This window comes from Aquila chrysaetos, chromosome 12 (assembly GCF_900496995.4).
Source record: "Aquila chrysaetos chrysaetos chromosome 12, bAquChr1.4, whole genome shotgun sequence".
Lineage (NCBI taxonomy): Eukaryota > Metazoa > Chordata > Aves > Accipitriformes > Accipitridae > Aquila > Aquila chrysaetos.
This window is the reverse complement of record NC_044015.1, coordinates 39,716,640-39,735,962: the sequence shown is the minus strand read 5'-3', so window position 1 is coordinate 39,735,962 and position 19,323 is coordinate 39,716,640. Positions and strand designations below refer to the sequence as shown.

Here is a 19,323-nt window from a genome sequence, read left to right as displayed (position 1 = left end):
TAAAGAAATTTAAGTTGCACAGCTTAGATATTCTGCAGCCATTCAGAATAACCAATCTGGACTGAAGTTAGGGAATGAGAAGTATTAAATAACAATAAAAAACCTACAGGGAAAAGTATATATAAATCCAGCTAAAGTATCTCTGTGCTCCAGACTGATCTGCTATCACTTTATGAATGCATGTACATTTCTTACAATACCATCAGCTAAATAAAAACCAGCCTGAGTTTGCTTAGGCAACAGTATCAGCAAAAAAAACCCAAAAAACTAACCAAAACAAAAGGCACACTCATTTGTCCCTCCCTTGGCTGGGGGAAAGGGGAAATGGATGACCCACATCCTCAAAAAAAAAGGACATAATTGACTGTTCATTATCTAATACCCTTACTGTTTTAAAGAGAGCTCAACTTTCTACTGAATTCAAACCACAGAGCAACATACCAAAAAACCAAACAAAACCAAGAGAAAAGGTATTAAAACCCACTTTGAAACATCTTGCTCAACAGTTCTTTTTTCTGGGATTTGTCACATGCCTTCCTAATTTCCAATGCTCTGTGTTTCTCCTAAATTGAATGGGGTGCTGTTCATCAGCTCAGAGTGAGTGTCGTGGTTTAACCCCAGCCAGCAACTAAGCACCACGCAGCCGCTCACTCACTCCCCCCCCACCCAGTGGGATGGGGGAGAAAATCGGGAAAAAGAAGCAAAACCCACGGGTTGAGATAAGAACAGTTTAATAGAACAGAAAAGAAGAAACGGATAATGATAACGATAACACTAATAAAATGACAACAGCAATAATGAAAGGATTGGAATGTACAAATGATGCGCAGTGCAATTGCTCACCACCCGCCGACCGGCACCCAGCTAGTCCCCCGAGCGGCGATTCCCCCGCCCCCACTTCCCAGTTCCTATACTAGATGGGACGTCATATGGTATGGAATACCCTGTTGGCCAGTTTGGGTCAGGTGCCCTGGCTGTGTCCTGTGCCAACTTCTTGTGCCCCTCCAGCTTTCTCGCTGGCTGGGCATGAGAAGCTGAAAAATCCTTGACATTAGTCTAAACACTACTAGCAGCAACTGAAAACATCAGTGTTATCAACATTCTTCACATACTGAACTCAAAACATAGCACCGTACCAGCTACTAGGAAGACAGTTAACTCTATCCCAGCTGAAACTAGGACAGTGAGTCTGCACATGTGTCTGAAATGTTATGCCTTGCGCTGCTACCAGAAAGCTTGCCACACAGAGAAAGCTTTTCCTCTCTTTTCTTCAGGCCTCCAAGTATATATGCCCAAACTGATCTTCAAGGCACCAAAACCCCAAACACTGAAACCAATCTACAGATTCAGGGGTCCTCAATCAAAATGTTTTTCTTTCTGCTTCCTGCCACTTCCCAGACTCCCCAAGGTACTTTACCACTTCTGACCTTTAGTGTCAGAATCCCATTTTGTTAGATTTGTACAAATGCAGAAGAAAAAAACCCTAGACACTGCCAAAATGTTCACATAGTTCAAGTGAGAGGCAGGAGAGAAAACAAGAGACAGGCAAGAGCATAAGGAAACAATGCAATAATACTAGCTGGCATGAAAGCAGAACATTAGCAATCTAGAAAGTAGCACATTTTTCATAAGCATTAAATGTTCCTTTAATCTATTTGACCTGTGTACCTCAATCTCAAAAAATAACCAGTCTGAAGAGATTCTAATTCTCTTCATCTTCATTTCATTTCACTTCTGCAGCATCAATCTCCAAACACTTCTGTAAGAGATACCAACTTCATCATTGTATAAAACAGTTGACTTAACTCAGAACCACACAGCAATTTGTATCACCATCTCCTGATACAGCAGTTAGGTATGTATAATCACAGACTGCTGCACTGCAGTAGCAGACGCTACCAATGGAATAGGGAATACTGCAAAATGACAGTAAAGTCTACTGTTGTAGCATATAAAATCTTCAAGTTCCTTTTTTTTTTTTTTTAAGTCAGCTTTGTCAGCACTATGCTAGCGCATAAGACTGGAAGCCATCATGACACACCACTCTTGGCTCTTATATGAGCAGGTAAGATAATAAATGGACGGAAATTTTATACTACTGCTCTAAGCTACTATCAATGCTGTCATATGTAAGGTAAATCAAAATACAAGCAAATACCTCTGCATGTATTTTGTACAAAATGATCATTCTAGTTTCTATATTCAGCAGGACTTTAAGATAAAATACTTTATTTAAAAATACTTAATAACATTAGTTTTATTTAGGAAGCAGAGAAACAATCTGAGCTGGCAGAGGACTAATTGCTGTGCCAGGAACCCTTCCTATGCACCCAGAAAACAACAAACTCCATTATACATCATGAAAATCAGTAAATATCATGTCCAAGCTAATTTCATAGTACACCTACATCTACCCAGTAATGTTGCTCCTTTTGGTGGTTCTAATATACCATTTTAGCGTTAAAGATACGTTTGTATCCAGAGACAGGCAGACGTGTTTAGCAGCAAGAAAATCTAAAATTTATTTTTATTACTGTGTTGCAGTTCTGGATGATCCTTTATGTATTGTCTTTTCTGGTCTAAAAAGAATGCATTTACCAATGTGAACTAATAAAAATTTTGCAAAGCACTTGCGAACAGATGAAAATTCAAAAATATCCACATATCTCTCACTCTACATAGGTCAGTATTGCAATATTATTGCCTATTACCCTGGTATCTGAGTTTCTCAGTATCTTTTGTGCCTCATCTTCCCACAATAAATAGAATTATTTCTCAGAAAATAGGAAGGTGGAGAATTGAGGAAGAGAGTAAAGAAATCACCCAAGACCACATAGGAAATCTATGAAGAAGAACAGATTTCAAGCTTGCCTTATACACTAGACTACTTTTTTGTTTTGCTACATTATAATAAAAAGTGTTCTGCTTCCATACCTTACTTTCTTCGCAAAGCTGAACCAACTACTTATGACTACTAATAACGTAGCATTGCTATTTCATATCCAAGGTAACCCAAGGTATTTTAATGACATAGTAAATTTGATAAGGCAGTCTGCATTAGTAAGTGCTGTGCATGTGCTTACTGTTCACAACACGATTAGTATACAGTTAGCTGTTAGAGTCTTTTTCAGAGGGAATCCAGCCTGAAGTCTATTCAATACTTAGGTCTTATCTGAAGGACATACTTTTTTTTTTACTTTAAACTATCATTTCCTGTCCATATAAACTTAAGCTCAACCAAAAGAGTAACCAAATACCTGTGGTGCTTCAAGTATTATTGAGAAATGAATATTATCTACTGGTTCTGGAGATCCAGGACTGGTTTTAATGTTGCTGGAATTGACAGTGTGCATCTTCTCCTCCTCTTTGCTTTCTCCCTAAGAAAGGCAATCAAAATGATGAGTCAGGAAAACAAACAAAAAAATTCCCACATTTTTCAATAAACTAAAAGGGGGTGGGAGAACCAGCTATTAGAAAAAAGATGGGGAAAAGTTACAGAACTATAAAAAAGGGAAGCCATAAATGTAGAAGATGAAGACAACAGCTTTTATTCTTTTAAGATATTAGTACAGATACAGTAAAAAATAAAGAGATGTGTAGGAAAAAAGACAAATACAAGGATATGAACAATGAAATATCACTTTTTAGAAAAGGAAAGAATATATTTAACAGCCTTCCTACATTCCTATTTCACCACTCCTCTACCACTTTGAATTACAAGTACTTTCTATTAGATGGTGCTTTAATTAATTTTGCCTGGGTGCCCTTGACGAACAATACTGCAGTGTTCTCAAGTAAACTACTGTCTGTTCCAAAGCCCTGATTCTAGAAAAAGGAAATTCTACTTGAATTTACAGTCTTGAGTTCAAACAGATTAAGTTTCTTTGATGTCAGTGGAGCTCAAGTAAGCACTTAGCAGTGTCTTAGAGTGAAATGGACTTCAGCACATATTTGACTGATCTGCTGAATTGCTCAAACCATATTACACCTATGCATAGTGGCAGTGCGCATAGGTTTGCCCAGACATGTCTTCTGATTCCACATGGATGTTCTTTCAGGAGGAACTTGAGAACGCTGGTTTTCCAGTCAGACCTTTTGGACATTGAGCTGCCCATTCACCAGCTAGCCAGAATTTCTGGATATGTTGAGGTGTATGCATAGCAACTTAGTTGCTTTCTACATGCATACATACTTCTTCCCTGAATTCCTCCCCCTCACCCCCCAATATAACAACCCAGTCTACACATGTCATAGAATCGAATAGAAAAAAGTTAAAATCAGTCCTTACCACCAAAGGCTTGCAGATTCCAAGAGAAACTGTACCTGGGGGCACAGATTTCAACACTTCCACTGCCTCTGCTAAAGTGGCGCTGTCCAAATATTTCTCATTTACAAACACCAAGCGGTCACCCGGTAAAAGCTCGCCCCCACGTTCGGCTACTCCACCTGCCACCAAAGAGCTGATCACAATGGCTGTTCTTGTTGGATCTACGGGATCCTAGGAAAAAAAAAAAAAAAAAAAAAAAAAAAAAAAATAGCCTAAGCCCCGAGAAAGATGATGTTTCTTTTGAGTATGTAAAGACCACTTAAGCATGTTCACCATCTGATGCTACAGAACTGAAGATTGCCGAGACGTTCAAAAGGACTGCCTACTAATACTGCCAAGGCTTAAAGTTTACAAAAAGAAAGGTTTGCAGTAGGAAGATATTCTGTCACTTGCCTAATCCATTAAGAATTTTTAAGATCTGAAAGCTGACTGATACCCTGCTTGCCCTCTTCTTACATACACAGAAACGGCCAGGCCAACCTGCAAATAGAAAAACAACACTGGCACTCTTCCACAAGCCTCCATCCAGCCTGTTACGTGCTAATGTTACATAAAATAACATTCTGCATGCCACTTGAGCTTCATAGCAGCAAAATTGATGTTAAAACAAATCATTGCAAGATTACCAATTTAATTAAAAATATTATTAAATTAAAACTAAAAATCAGAACCAAAACATTCAAGAAATAGCAGTATATATTTGCTATATTACTGCAGTGTTCCTGTTTGTCAAATCTGCATGACAACTTATCAAAGACATTTTGTCCACCCATGAAGCTTCCTTAACAGAGAATACAGGGGACAGCAACAGAAGAGTAACTAAGATTATTCCTGAAGACAAGGAACACTGTAGTGATGTACACAGAGGAATGTGAAGTAGAAAATATTATACACACTGGAGAGACTGTAAACTGATGCAAAGATATTCACTTCACTTAATTTTTTTTCCAGTACTAACCTTTGTGTTGTGTCACGTACCATTTCTATCACGCATTTGGCCATTTAAAAATTCATCCTCAATCCAATGAAATGCTCATGTTATTATATAGTGGCAGAAAGATACACAAAACAAATGTAAGGGGTTTTTTTTGTTTCCTTGTTTGTTTTTTTAAGATTAGAATTAGCCTTTCTCTCCCCTGCTAAGAGCTCGTAAAGTTCAGAAATGCTCCTCGTATGCACTGGGTCTTCAAATGCATAATCATGTACTATTTTTCCCTCAGGACTTTCATCTTATTCAGGGCACGGGAGGGATAAAAAAAGGGCAAAATTCAAATCACAAAGACCACCATGAATTCAGCACGTCAGTGTTAATCTGAAAACAGGAATGCTTTTTTAACTCTTTATTTTTATATAACTGTACATTGCCTTCCAAGGGAACATGTTTTTTTAAGGTATGGGCAAACATATGAGGTAATGAATGTAATATCTGTAAATGGCTGAAATTAGAGAACTGAAATTAGAGTTCAGCAGGAAGAGCCATGCTGAAGCTGAATTCAAGTAAATACATATTACTAATAATTCTCTCCCGTTCTAGTGCTTAATCCTGCCATTTTATAATCTTCCCAAACACTGGGTATCCACATTGTACAGAAGAGGCTTCCTTGCGAGTATCATGTCTTGATAATCAAGCCCAGCAACCTCCCTCTGCTGCGCAATGGTGTTCTGCCTACTGAACCCGTGCCAATATGCTTGGGCTGTCCGACTGTTTATGCTCAAACCTGCCTCACACAATGCCGAGGGGAAAGGATTTCATTTGTTTCTAATAGCAAGCTGTCCATGTTCTGCATACACTTTGGAAATTTTTAGAAACAAAATAAACCCAAATGCAGGAAGTCCAGAAGAAGAATCCAAAGGATTCCAAGATGTTAAAAAAGAGATTTTGCTTTAAGAGTGTTGAATTTTGAAAATGTAAAGTTACTGCTGCCCTTTGTGTAGAGAGTCAGCTTTGCCTGCCCTTGCCGACAAAACCATGTGCCTAACCATCCTGATGACAGCTGACCACAGAACAAACATTCCGTTTGACACAGACTTTTGAGATGCTTTTAATTTTTGGGTTTGCTCCAACGCAAAATAAAAATAACCTTTTGGACTTCTTTGCAAAACCAGGATCATGTTGAGACAGCCGTTTTCGAGCAAGTAAGGCACTGTTCGCATGAGGAAGGCTTTGCTAATAGAACTAAACCAGCAAGTTTTCCTATCGTGGGCTCATCTTGCCATGGCAAGCAAGGTTTATGCTGGTTCCCTAAATGGGTGAACGCTCTCTCAGCAAAAGTACACCTTTGCTGACACAACAGCTTTTATAATATGACTTTTGCTGGCTTAGCTATATTGATAAAAAATGAACAAAACAAAACTGGCACTCATCCTTACTGATGCAGATAAGCTGACAAAAATTTGCGAGTGAATGACTGGCCCAGTAATTATGGCGCTTGCTGAGAATGTGGGAGAACCAGCTTCAAATCCCCGCTCTGATCCAGAGCTGCTCTTTTTTGGGTTCCAGATCAGAACCACTTAAGTAGGACATGGGAATTTCACCACTAGCTGCTTCTATGCGGATAGAAGGTCAGTGGCCTAACTACCACATTTCCGATGAGAAACAGTCCTGTTTCAACTTAAGTTTTCACTGAAATAAAAACATTCTGGCTTCAATAAATCATCATGTTTTGGTAAGAGATAATTCAGCTGGAAAAAGTGTTCCAACCAGCTTTAATCCTCACGCTAAAAATGAAGATAAAGTTCCTGCAAACGCATGCAGTTCCTATGCAGTAAAGTTTCGAGAACAGCACGGTTATCTTCGCTGCTTCACAACGTGCATGAACATAAGCCATGTATTAGAACTGCTCATGAAGAGCAGCAGCAGAAATCTTCTTAAAAAAGGGGCCCATATGAAAAACCATTGATCAGGCAAATGCAAACAGGGGTTATAATTACACTGCTCTTTTCAAGCAGAGGGAGCTATTGTACAGGAAGAGAAGAGCAATACAAACTACACAGTGACAGGGCTAAGCCAGTAACCCGAGCAGTGCTGTAAAACCCTGACTGTTTGTTACCAGTGACCGTGAATCACAACGCGATTGCCATGAGGAATGCAACAAAAGCCACACGTGAAGACACAGACCTTCTGAATTTCAAGGTGTAATCATTAATCCATATTCTCTGTAATTTAACATGAGGGTCATTGTAACTGTGGATTGCACTGTGCTTTTCTTATCAAAACAAATGGAACAATGTTTTTTTGAAACCTTGCCTTACGATTTACACTCCAACCTAAACGCACCCTAAAGAACACCACCTGCTAAAACAAGACAGCAAACACCGAATTCACATTCACATCTTGTAAACTGTGAGTGCAACTGGACTGCGTGGGTTGTTGCCTTGTTTTTAAAAGAAGGCAGTGCTAGCAGCAGGCTAAAAACCAGATTCTTACCTTCTATACTAACTGCAAAAGGCAACTTCACTCCCACAGTGCCCTGATGGACTTCGGGGCCACCTCCATGTTAACAGACCAGCTAGAATCATTTGAGGTTACTAAACAGCACTAACTGCTACTGCACACCTACCCTAAGGCTCCTGATTCATTTTACTTGGCTCACATTAAGCCAGATAATAGTGATTTTTAGTCACTAGCAGTCAGGACCAGATTTCAGTCTCTGCTTTAAAGTGAAAGGCTTATTTACTTCGAAGGAGTTTACAGGCTGGGAAGAAACTCCCTCCCCAAACCCACAGCTAAGATGTTGCTGTAGTGGTACTCGGCTGGAATACAGAAGTGACTCAACTTCAACAGTTCAAGAAATTATTACATGACTTTGCGTTATAGCAGAGGGAGTGTGCACAGGACAGCCCCATGCAATTTGGTCATCTTAAAATGGGCGTGAAATGGGCTTGGTACATTTAAAGAGGAACTTTTAACTTCAGTTTACTGAAGGATTCCTTTACACAAATGAATCATTTATGAACAACAAGGAAAGGAATCGGACTGCAAAGTAAGGCTATCGGGAGACAAAACCCCTTAACTCCCAAGCACTGACACAAATTCTTTTTTAAGAAAAGAATTACATGTAAAAAATTTTGCCACTTATATAAACGATGAAAGTTGACCACTGCCATGCACCAGCAGCAGCAGCCCAGGACGTTGGCCTCCAGGTAACCCTTTGAGGAACTAGTATGTTGTAGCTGTTGTCTTTTCCTTTGTGCTCGAGCCAGCCACAGGATATATGAACTTGTTTAAAATAGTCACAATTTATTCATACTTAGCACACCATATATTTAACTACGTTGAACCATAGGCTTTCCCTTCCCCCCTACTGCTCCTCATCAAAATCCACAAATGTTTCCTGGAGTCCAGGTGTCAAATTTTTCTTCTTCTTTTCAGAGCCTCATTTGTTCTGGATTCATTTAGCAGTGCAGAGTCAAGCAGGGGCCACTTCAGTTGCTGCCTCTGGGATCCCTGGATTCAGAGCAGTATGCAGTCTCTTAAAAACCTGAGCTCTGCTAAAATGTTAAGAGTCCCAGGAGCACCGAGTTAACAGAGTCCTACGTGCAACGCCGCTGGAACGCGTAACTTTATTGTGGCTTCAAGCGAGGGATTCGAACTTGCCGTGGGCACCAAAGATTCACACTCGTTTAGCTAGAAGAGGTCCTTGGGAAGCGACTCTGGAAACATAGCCAATACAGCTTACCTCTGTCCATCGCGCTGGAAAATTAAAAAGGTAACAACCGACTGAAGTCTTTCCCCGTCCCCACCAAAACGTGAGGTTTCTGCAGCAGCCAAGAGAGGGCACTCCAGGCCAGCCCAGCTCCCGCACTACCGGAGGCGTTTCATGCTCTGGCAAGTCCATCCCCGCCTGTCCAGCCCCCAGCACCCGCAGAGCCCTCACTGTGCGCAGAGGGTGAGGAGCAGTCTCTCCTGTGCAGTAGACTGTAGCTATAACTCGATTGGATGTAAGCAGCTACCACGTTTTCTGGGGTTTTGTTTGTGTTTTCCTTTTTTAAAGGCTCATATGAAAATGTAAGACAAAGCTGCGGGTGACTGACATTTACTGTGCAAAGTCACTCTCACTTAGTTACAGGCTATATTAGTTTTGGCATCACTTAAGATCTAAATTCAGCTAGCCTGACTTCCTAGAATATTTTAGCTTTCTTCAAGCAACAAACTGCCTGCTGCCACAAAAACACTCCTCTGAAAACACACATCAAAAATAGCATGGCAAAGGATCCCAAAAGAAACAGTTTGAAACTTTTTTTCCTGTACCAGTTTTGATTTATCTGAACAATTTTACAAGTGCCAATTTGTATACTGCAGGTTTTTGCAAGAGAGCCAAAACAAACACATGTTAGAGCTCAGAGGTCAGAGCAACCCAGCTTCATTACATTTTGCATGGGACCACTTCCAGGTCTAAAATACATGTCCATATTTAAAACTCTTCAGTTTGCAAGTGAATAAGATACCAGACTGAAAGACTCTTAAACACAACACTGTAGCATACTGTACAAGGAACATACACTCGTCAACAATGAAAAGGGCCAAACGCATTTTATGTTCGTCTTACTATTATGTAGAACAAAGGCAGAACTGTGCATGAAGTAATTTACCTGTATGCTCAGTGTTGTGAAATTACTCAAAATACTCATCCGTGCTCTCATTTTGTGAAGTGCCTCTCATTCCCTTTGCAGAGCCACCCTCCACATACACACCAGCAATGCCAATGATGCAAGAGTCAAGAAGTATAAACAACCTGCTGCCTTTTCAAAGGCACAAAGTACTTCCTGACAGAAGGGAAAGCGAGGAAGAGCCAGCTGTGAGTGAGGTCCAATTCCCTCCTTAAGGTGGCCTCAATTTAGGATTGAGACTCAAGATCCAAACCTTCTGTTCACTCACTCCAACATATCTACAGGAGTTGGCCATAGGAACTGCCAAAGGCACTCTAAAGCCTGAAAAAACATCCCTGCGAAAGTGCTCAACTAGTTTTTGTTAGATCCACAGCATAGGCAATCAGACTGAAATTCAAAGCGTTTAAGACTTGTTTCTGCCTCTTCCACTCGTATTAGATTGCAGTCAGCAGGACTGCTTAGGAGACTACACAATGCATAGCCTCTGGCTGTACCAAAGAAATAAACTACAGGCCGATGTGCTGAAGTAATACAAACTTAAATACAGAACTGTATTCAAGGAGGAACGCTGAACTTTTCTGTGATGTAAGGCAAAGCACAGGAAATAAAACATAAGTATTTATTGATCTGCAGTGAGGGAATAAAGCAATGAATTTCAGAAGCTCTAGTGTGCAGCCAGCATTAATCAAAACTTCTGTTGTGGGAAATGTCAGCAAAGAGACAGGAATTCACAGAGAAAGAAAAAAAACAAAACCAAAACATACAGAGACACACCCAAAGGAGGAGAGAGAACAGCAAAATAAGAGTAGGTGGCACAATGGGTTTCCCACACCGGGCTTTCATCATCTGTGATCTGAAATCATATCAGTCTTCTACAGCAAGAATGAACACGGTGGCCAGCAATTACTCAAACCCGTGTAGGTCTGGCAGAGCTGGCAAGCACTACGCAGTCAATGTTCATCTGCTGCGGAAGAGGGGTATGCAGCAGATAGTTGGGACAAAAGTGCCTCCAGGGAATGATCAAAAGAAAAAGATCTTACACACTACTGCTATTCTCAAATAAAAAGATCAAAGATAGGCACTGACTATGGTAGTTTTGAAAGTGTCACTGTGCAGTGGACTCAGGTGCATGTCACTATCTTTTAATTTATCAAACTTCTCTATCAACCTAAGGTTTCATCCGCCTTTCATATTTGCTCTCAACAGAGCTAAAGTCACAGGGATTACATTCATTAGACTCTCTTAATATCTTATACTTTCAGACTTTCCAGCTCCAGAAAAAACACACTGAATGCTGACTACAGGGAAAAGCCACAGAGATAAGAAAAAAAAAACCCCTGAACTCATAAGGAAATGGAGGAAAGCCACTGTGTGATGAGATAAAGAAGGGAAAGAGATGTGTGGGAATAAAGAAAAAAATACCGACGAGCCACTGGAAAAATTATAAATGGTATCACCTACATAATGTACAGGCAGTGGTCTTCATGCACATTCTGGATTCGATCAGCTTTCAAATTCAAATAATCCCTGAACTAAAAATCCACCAAGATAGCCCAGCAAGCACTTCCACCAGTTAGGCGTGCTGACCTCAACACTGTTAACACTCTGTGGAAGTGCAGTATGTGTTTTCAAACAAAACCAGAGCTCTCTGCATGGAGATCTTGCATCATAAACAGCAAATACATGAATTAGGGAAGATTTGCTACAGAAAAAGCTGCAAAAGTGGGGAGATAGGACAGGCCATTTTTTGCAACGAGGATCTGCAGACAGTGACTTGGCCCACAGAAGACTTGGATGGTGGAGAAGACAGAAGGGTAGGCAAAAAGGTTGCCGAGAATTTTAAGGCTCCTGTGAAACACAGCGAGAACAGACAGAAAAACTCCAAGTGCAACAGTACGATTTGGATTTGGGGAGCAGCATCTTCCAGAAGGGTGAGGTATTAAGAAAACAGAATACCTCATAACTTCCATGAGTTTTCAGAATTCTTCACGCTTATCCATCAGCACCAATATATACCTCCAATCTCATCGGTTCAGAACAACACATTTGGAGCTGTCTGGGTTGAGCTTTTACACGCCCATTGCTCCACCGACTCCACACGCTCACTGAGAGACTAGCACAGCTTTTAGATAAGCAGCACTCAGTTGCAATTTCCTCTAGTCTCATCTACATTATCTTACCCTTGCTGAGATTTGCCAAGTGTTTAACAGAAAATCTAGCTACAGTTTTGTCCCTTTAAATTCTCGCCTTCTCTTGCAGGCAGAAGACATCTGTGGAATAATAATGAATTTCTTTGGTTTGGGGTTTTTTGTTTTTATTAAAAGCTATTCTTCCTAGCAGGAAATGAAAAAGAACAACCAGATTGTAGAATTTGGGGGAATAGGGAAAACATTTCTAAAGGTTAATAGTAATACTGCTTAGCATTTATTTCAAGGATATGCGACAAACCAAAGAAAAACAGATGTTCTCAGTAATGCTCCAGTTTCTCTGCAAACTCAGGTATTGTCCAGAGTATGGACTGTTGCAGTTCACAAAAGACAGCAGGGCCACCCCTAGGATATGCCACTCCACTCTGTACATGAGATTCCTTCCTAACTTCTCACTTACAAGTCAGACTGATGACGGCCCCCCCTCCCCAAGCTCAGCATCAGGGCATACCCAATCCCTAATGTAACTTCCTGCATCCAAGTTCTCCAGCTTCTCTACCTCAGCAAGCTATTCCTGTGTATCTGTCTGTATCTCACGCTGAGATACACAGTCTCTTTGATTTCTTATTAAAGTGGTTTCTGGTCTCCCAATGCTTTTAGTACTGCTGCACTGAGGTTTTGGAAACCACTAATCATGAACACCCGAGAAACTTTACCAGGAATGCGGTCAATTGCATTCACCAGCTCTTCGGTCCTGAAGAGTAGTATTTAAGCTGAACTCCAAGAGAATTTTTCAAAAAGCTACGCTGAATTCAATTCATGACACACTATTAAGAATTATTTTACAAATGAAGCAGCTTAATATGATTTAAAGGATGCAGAACTTTCCCATAGGGGGAGAGAAGCAAATCCTCCGTGAGATGAGTACCAACACAGTTGGTACTGAGGCTTACAGAACTTTGATGTTAATGAATGTGGATGGGTTGTAGAGATGGGAGAAAAGCTGCCTTTATCAGTTTTCCCAGTACCAAGCTGATAGCCATTGTAAAACTGCTTTTTAATACAGCTGTGCAGCTTTTGCCAGTAAGCCACAGGTTTCCATCACATGATCAGGTGAAAATGTGCTTAACAAGGACATGAATATGCTGCTTTGTTCAAAACAGACTTATCACAAGACGGACAAAGCTCAAATTATCACAAGAGGGCAAACGTTTAGCCAGCAACATGTCAAAGCATTCCAGCCCACATGTCACCATTGAACAGTCCAAGAAAGAAAAAAAATACAATCTAGTTGAATACCACCTTCTACAAATAAGAAGTCAGTTTGCTGTTTTTGTAACTCTACATCTGGAGCCTGTTTGTTTGGGGCATAAAGAAAAGAGGAAAGATATTTGGAGACACTTAAATTGCTTCACTTCCTGCCGTGAATGACTATGCAGTGATTTTATTATAAAAAAAGAAAACAATTGTTTCCCATGCTCTCTGGGAGAAGGACAAAACATAACCTGCTGAATGTGCAGCAAGAAAGACTTCAGTTCAACAATAAGAAAAAACTGCTAATGATCATAAAGATACGCCCAGGAATAAGGCGGCTGTGGAGTCCCTACTGCTAGAGTACAGTAAGAACCCCTTAAGCACTGACCCAGGCTGAAGAAGGCAGGCATACTTCATGCTGCGTCAGGTCTGGGTAACATGAAGCTCATAACAGTGCTGAAATGCCTGTTACTGCTTCCATGGATGGGTAGATATTTACACCCATGTTGGCAAGGACCGCTTGGAGCAGGTGAGCCCATGAGCTCCTACAGCCCCACAGGTCTATAGGGCAGCTGGGTACTGTGCAAAAGCAGCCGAGCACTGGGGACTTTCAAGCACAGACGGAGAGAAACGGCATCTCACAGGCATTCCTAAGAGCTATGTAAAATGTCAACCCTCTGTATTCCAAGCCTCGCCCTCTCCAGTTTCATGCACTTTAAAACAGCTGCTTTAAAATACTCTGACTTCAAAGCACAGTAAATTAAGCTCCACATAAAGTCCATTCAGCTTTTTGTTTAATTTGATAAAAGCTCATCAGACCATTCAAGTTACCTTCTGGTCAATACTGCCTCAAGAAATCTGCAATTCAGCTACCTGTGGTTTTTCCAATATTTCTGTAAAACATTACTGACAGAATTTGTTGCCCTGCATGCATCAGGTCTTTGGTAAACGCTGTTTCAGGGCCACTCAAAGTACCTTTTATATTATTGTGATATCTTGGTTTTCTCTAGTTCTTTCCTCTTGCTCTAACACCGTGGGATCACCGTCATTTTTATACAGCATTTTTCCTCTATTTCAACCTGATGACATACCATGCCCTCTTCTGTTTTAATTTCTTTCTAAGAAAAAGGATTTGTCTCAGTAACAATGGCTTAGGTCTTGACTTGCTGGCTAGGAGGTTTAGCTTCAGGCTAAACAAAGTTACTGTTAACCTGGATACTTTCACGTCTATTGACAAAGAACAATAAAATACGCTTACCATAGCCCCTTGCATCACAGATGATCCCAAAGCACTCTACAGTGTACTGGGTCCCTCATTCACCATCAGAACATACTTGCCGCTAACTGTGCCAGCAACACTACATAAAAGTTAGTTAAGAGGTGAAAAAGAGAGCAACTTCTCCAAGTGAAATTACAAGGAAATTAAGGGAGGTAGAGTATATTACTTCACGGAGAAGTTGGCCAGAAGACTGAACAGCACACCTTTTTATCGGCCAAAAGGGGGGCAGGGTCCCTGTTCAAGATAGAATCACCAGCAATGCAACGCTGCTCCTCAGGTCTCCGTGTTATCAGCTGAAGAAAGCACACCGCACGCAGAGCCTATCGGCATGGCTGCTGCTGACTCTCCTTCTGCAGGCTTTTCATCTAAGCGTTATCAAGAAAAAGCAATGCGTAGCCTAAGAGCCTTGACAAGATCCCAACACAGTGGTGACAACAGAAAAATACACAGAAGATTTCATTTTAAGACCTCTTCAATGTTTCTTATTTAAATAAGCCATCACACTGGGAGAAAAAAAAAAAAAAAAATCCAGTGAAACCGATCATTTCAAGAATACACAGGATCAGCCTCGCATTCCACCTCCCCTCTCACCAAGTATTGATCTTGCTAGCAAAGCAGCGATCTCAAAGATTTTAGATTTCCTACCACATAACAAATTAGGACATTCCACAAAAGGAAAAATAGATTTTTTCAATACATAGTGATCATGGGAAGCTGAACAATATCCTATATAAATACAGTCCTGTTATAGCAAAGAGGGTAAGTTTACTCTATTTTTCTAATGGTATCCCAAAGTTTTAGGAACATGTGTACAGACCTTCCAAGAGGACCTTATTAAAAAAAGAAGGCAGCTCTGTTTTAAGCATTTAAATCCCTAAAGACAGACAAAAGAAAACACAGGACAAAGTAGAAATACTATTGATTATGCATAATTGGTATAATTAATTTGTAATTAGTTCATTAAAATATATAGGCATTGGAATTATGCTTGTACATTTCTGGGAATATCCTGCAAGCCACTTGGGATATGCTTATCATTTATTTGATAGATGAAACATTATTAGAAAGACAGCCCATTAAAAATTAATATACCAGAGTAATAATTTCTTGATCTCAGCATTCACTTTTCTACATACTCGGATTCCTATTCTACCTCACAAAGAATTTTTATTAATACTGTTTTTCAGAGCGTGACTTGGGAAGCACAGCATTCTAGACAACTAAGGCACAATATTCTTTACGCCAAGTATGTAGTCAGTTTTGAGAAAACAAAATGACAAATGCTATAAATTATATACCATGAGAGTATTCAGCACCACAACTAATTCTATAATCAAAATTAAGATGGAAAGGTAAAAAAAAAAGCCTTGTGCTTGAAAACAAATACCAAACATGAATGGAAAGCAGAAGGAAGAAACTTCCAGAGCACCATAAGCAGTGTGGTCTCTAACTGCTTAGTATTCTTCCACTTCTGCAGCACATCTGGCATTGCTCACCATCATAAATGAACACGTCTGCACGAACAGGATTTCAGGGGTTCCTAAATACTGCAGGTAACAGTCACCAGTCTCTAACAAGAAGTGACTGAAATGGGCTGGTATACACTGGTACTGCAGTAGCATTTCAAAGATGTTATATCTTGATGTCGGGGGAAAGTAAGATGGAATAATAGTGCATCACTGGTTTTTTTCTTGTAATGTTACTTCACTATTCCTACTGATCTTTCTGAAGTCCTAGCAATATTTCTGAAGTGCCATTTCAACCAACAGCTACCAAAATAACTCGATCTTAAAAACCCACAATACAGTCACATCACCTCCAAGTCGGGTACGTAACACCAAAGTTTCCTTAAACTTCTGCAATGGATAGAGAGAGTCAGTCCTTATGTGTGTAATTATGAGCACCAGAAATAGGCCTTCTGCTCAGAATCACCTCTTAAAAAGTATTTTCCTCCCCACTCTACCTCCATCAACAATCAACACTGATGGGAGCCTACAAAGGCTGGTCTCTCATTGATGCACTGATTCATGAAGCTAGGCGACGTGAATACCCATCTTTATATAAAAAAAAAAAAATCTAAAAAATAATAAATCATATGATTACTCAAAAAGAGCAAAATCAACAGTGGATATATAGTACAAGTAGTGTCATTTGCCATTATAAGGCTTGAATCTTTTCTTGCAAAACAAAGAGTATGTGCCTAAAAGAAAACCTTTCCTTTTTTAAAGAAGGGTAAAATTGCAAAAAGAAATGTAGAAAACAGAGTTAGGTCTCCAGGTCCTTTAAGTCACAATTAAACATTTCACTGTAATTTTGTGCTTCTCAGCAAATCTGCTTTAAGAATGCTGAACAGTCTCCCAAGAACCACATACTTTTTTTTTCCCCACCTCCAATCTAGCATGGACAATTATTTGTTTTCTTTGCCCTGCACTCAAGAATGTGATGGTTGTATTTACATAAACACACACACAATCACAGATATCTCTATATAAAAATTAATCTGCAGATGATGAAAAGTGTAAAAGATCTCAGAGGCAAATCCCAAACAAAAGAGCATACTTTATACATAAATGTCTCGAAATTATAAAGATCTGAGATTAAGTGGTTTACCACTCATTTAGAATTGATTAGAATGTATTTAAATTTAGCTGAAAGTACCACAACATTGCTCATGTATTTGCATCTGCGAATAAGTAAATAAAAAGCCTGTTATTAAAGCCTTCATTAATTCTGATTATATGAGAACTTAAAAGCAAATCTGTGTATTACTGCTCTGTAAAGACTCCTAGCAACTCTACAGTAAAGCTGGCACTGCAACACAACATGTGTCAGTGAAAATGACTAACAGGATCTATTTTCAGTAATCTTAAATCACACTGGTAAAATATAGAATTAATGGTTCTGCATAATACTTCAAATATTTTTTATTCTAATTCATTCCCAATACATGCCTTATTGTATCAAAAAGTGAATTTTATATCACTTGACTTTTATGCACAACAGTTGAACACATTTTATTACACTACAATGTTTAGGCAGTATTCAGATGTGATGTGTATATTATTATGAAGAGTGATCCAGCTATTTTATTTCCTTATAAATATGATGGCTAGAGGTTTAAAAATATATGACCTTGACTAGAAACATGAAGAACATTTCATTCTGACTACAGATTTCGAGACTTTCTAGATATTTAATTGAAGGCAATATTTTTGAAAGAAGGATTTATTCATTTTAGTAGAATTTTCCCCCAATTAAAGACTTTTCTGTTGATTTCCAAGGAGTTCAACAATTAAGAACATAATCTACCCTAAAATGGTTCTTCTTGGAGAAATCAAGTTTTAACCTATGAATGACTCCTGAAAGTGAACTTCCCCCTGCCACACCACCCTGAAAATTCTACCCATATCTCTGGCATCCTGGTTTAATAATTTAAGCAGAGAAGCATAACTGAAAAATCATTAATCGGGTTCTTCAATCTCTATTCTTATACTAATAAATTAAATAGAAGTATTAAAGCAAATTTGTATTTACAGAAACTTGAGTTTGCAACACCGTTTCACCCGTCAGCCCTGACGTTCCCTTTTGACTGTGAAGGACAGTCCTGGTAAAGCTACCTCTGCAAACTCTACTTTTCATGGCTTGATTTAAAGCCTGAGTGAATCTTTCCATGACTTGAGTGGGACCACAGATCACAGACCAGCATGGGTCTATACTCCATTTATAAATGAAGGATGATTTGGGGCAGTGAGGGAAGAAAAAGCAGAAGACTCGTTAAATTTGGTACATAGGAAATGATGTTGCAATACCTAAGAAAGTTTGCTTGCCACTCTCATAGTTAAAAAGTCATTCCAAGTTAAAACAAAATAAGACAAAACCCAACCTCCCCCCAAAATTTAGCCATTAAACTCAGAGTTATGAGGTGGAGTTTGATTAAAGGTTTTGCCCTTTATCATGTCCGGTAATCAGACTGGTTTAGAACAAGCTCTACTCTATAATTTATAGAGTTGGCCTCAAAATAAATTACTTTTCCCTAAATAGTTTCTAGGCCCAAGTGCCAAGTCGATTACCCAGTAATCAACATCACAAAACATTTTAAGGCACCATACAAGACAAAGGATCAAAGGGATTTTTAGTATGTAGTTATACAGAAAAGTATACCTGATAGTCTAAAATGCTGAATCCTAAACCATTTTTGTCCTTCTCCAGTTCAATAACCTTCACATCAGAAGACCATAATGCTAATTCCCCTTCTTCCTCCTCAGGATTAATATCTTCCTCGGGTTTCACCTGAAAAAGAGAAACTCGAGTTCAAATACTATTCTTTCAGCTCTTTACAAACACTATTCCTTCAATATTTTGATCATTAATGGCTCATGTATGCCCTAAAATATGACCTTTTATGGAATTACAACTTCATTGAACATTGTGTTCAGTTTTCTCCGGATTGCTGCCTTGGAAACTCCCCTGGGATTACGCCTACATGTTTTGAGCATCAGAGCCCAACCTGGCATACAAACATCCATGTATAAGTCAAATTAGTTGTTATAATATTACTAACCTGTTACATGTTGATGAACTTCAGCTGTCCCATTAGATGCGTAAAGGAAAAATAAATATCTTAGCATAAAAGATTTATCTACAGACAGCTAATAGAAAGACCAGACGATCAGGCACATCTGATACTTGTGGCATTAAATATGCAA

The 19,323-nt window shown here is 39.4% G+C and overlaps 1 protein-coding gene across 11 annotated transcripts in view; it reads right to left on the bottom strand.

Moving 5' to 3' along the window:
- PATJ (PATJ crumbs cell polarity complex component) overlaps window positions 1-19,323 on the bottom strand; it is a 156,869-nt gene that overhangs the window by 98,840 nt on the left and 38,706 nt on the right. For all 11 annotated transcript variants that reach the window (XM_041127550.1, XM_041127551.1, XM_041127546.1 and 8 more), the window contains 3 exons: window positions 18,779-18,907; window positions 4,289-4,498; window positions 3,258-3,377 (listed from right to left, as the gene is read on the bottom strand). In XM_041127550.1, the coding sequence (XP_040983484.1) occupies window positions 3,258-3,377; window positions 4,289-4,498; window positions 18,779-18,907 (459 nt within the window). The remainder of the gene's footprint in view (window positions 1-3,257; window positions 3,378-4,288; window positions 4,499-18,778; window positions 18,908-19,323) is intronic.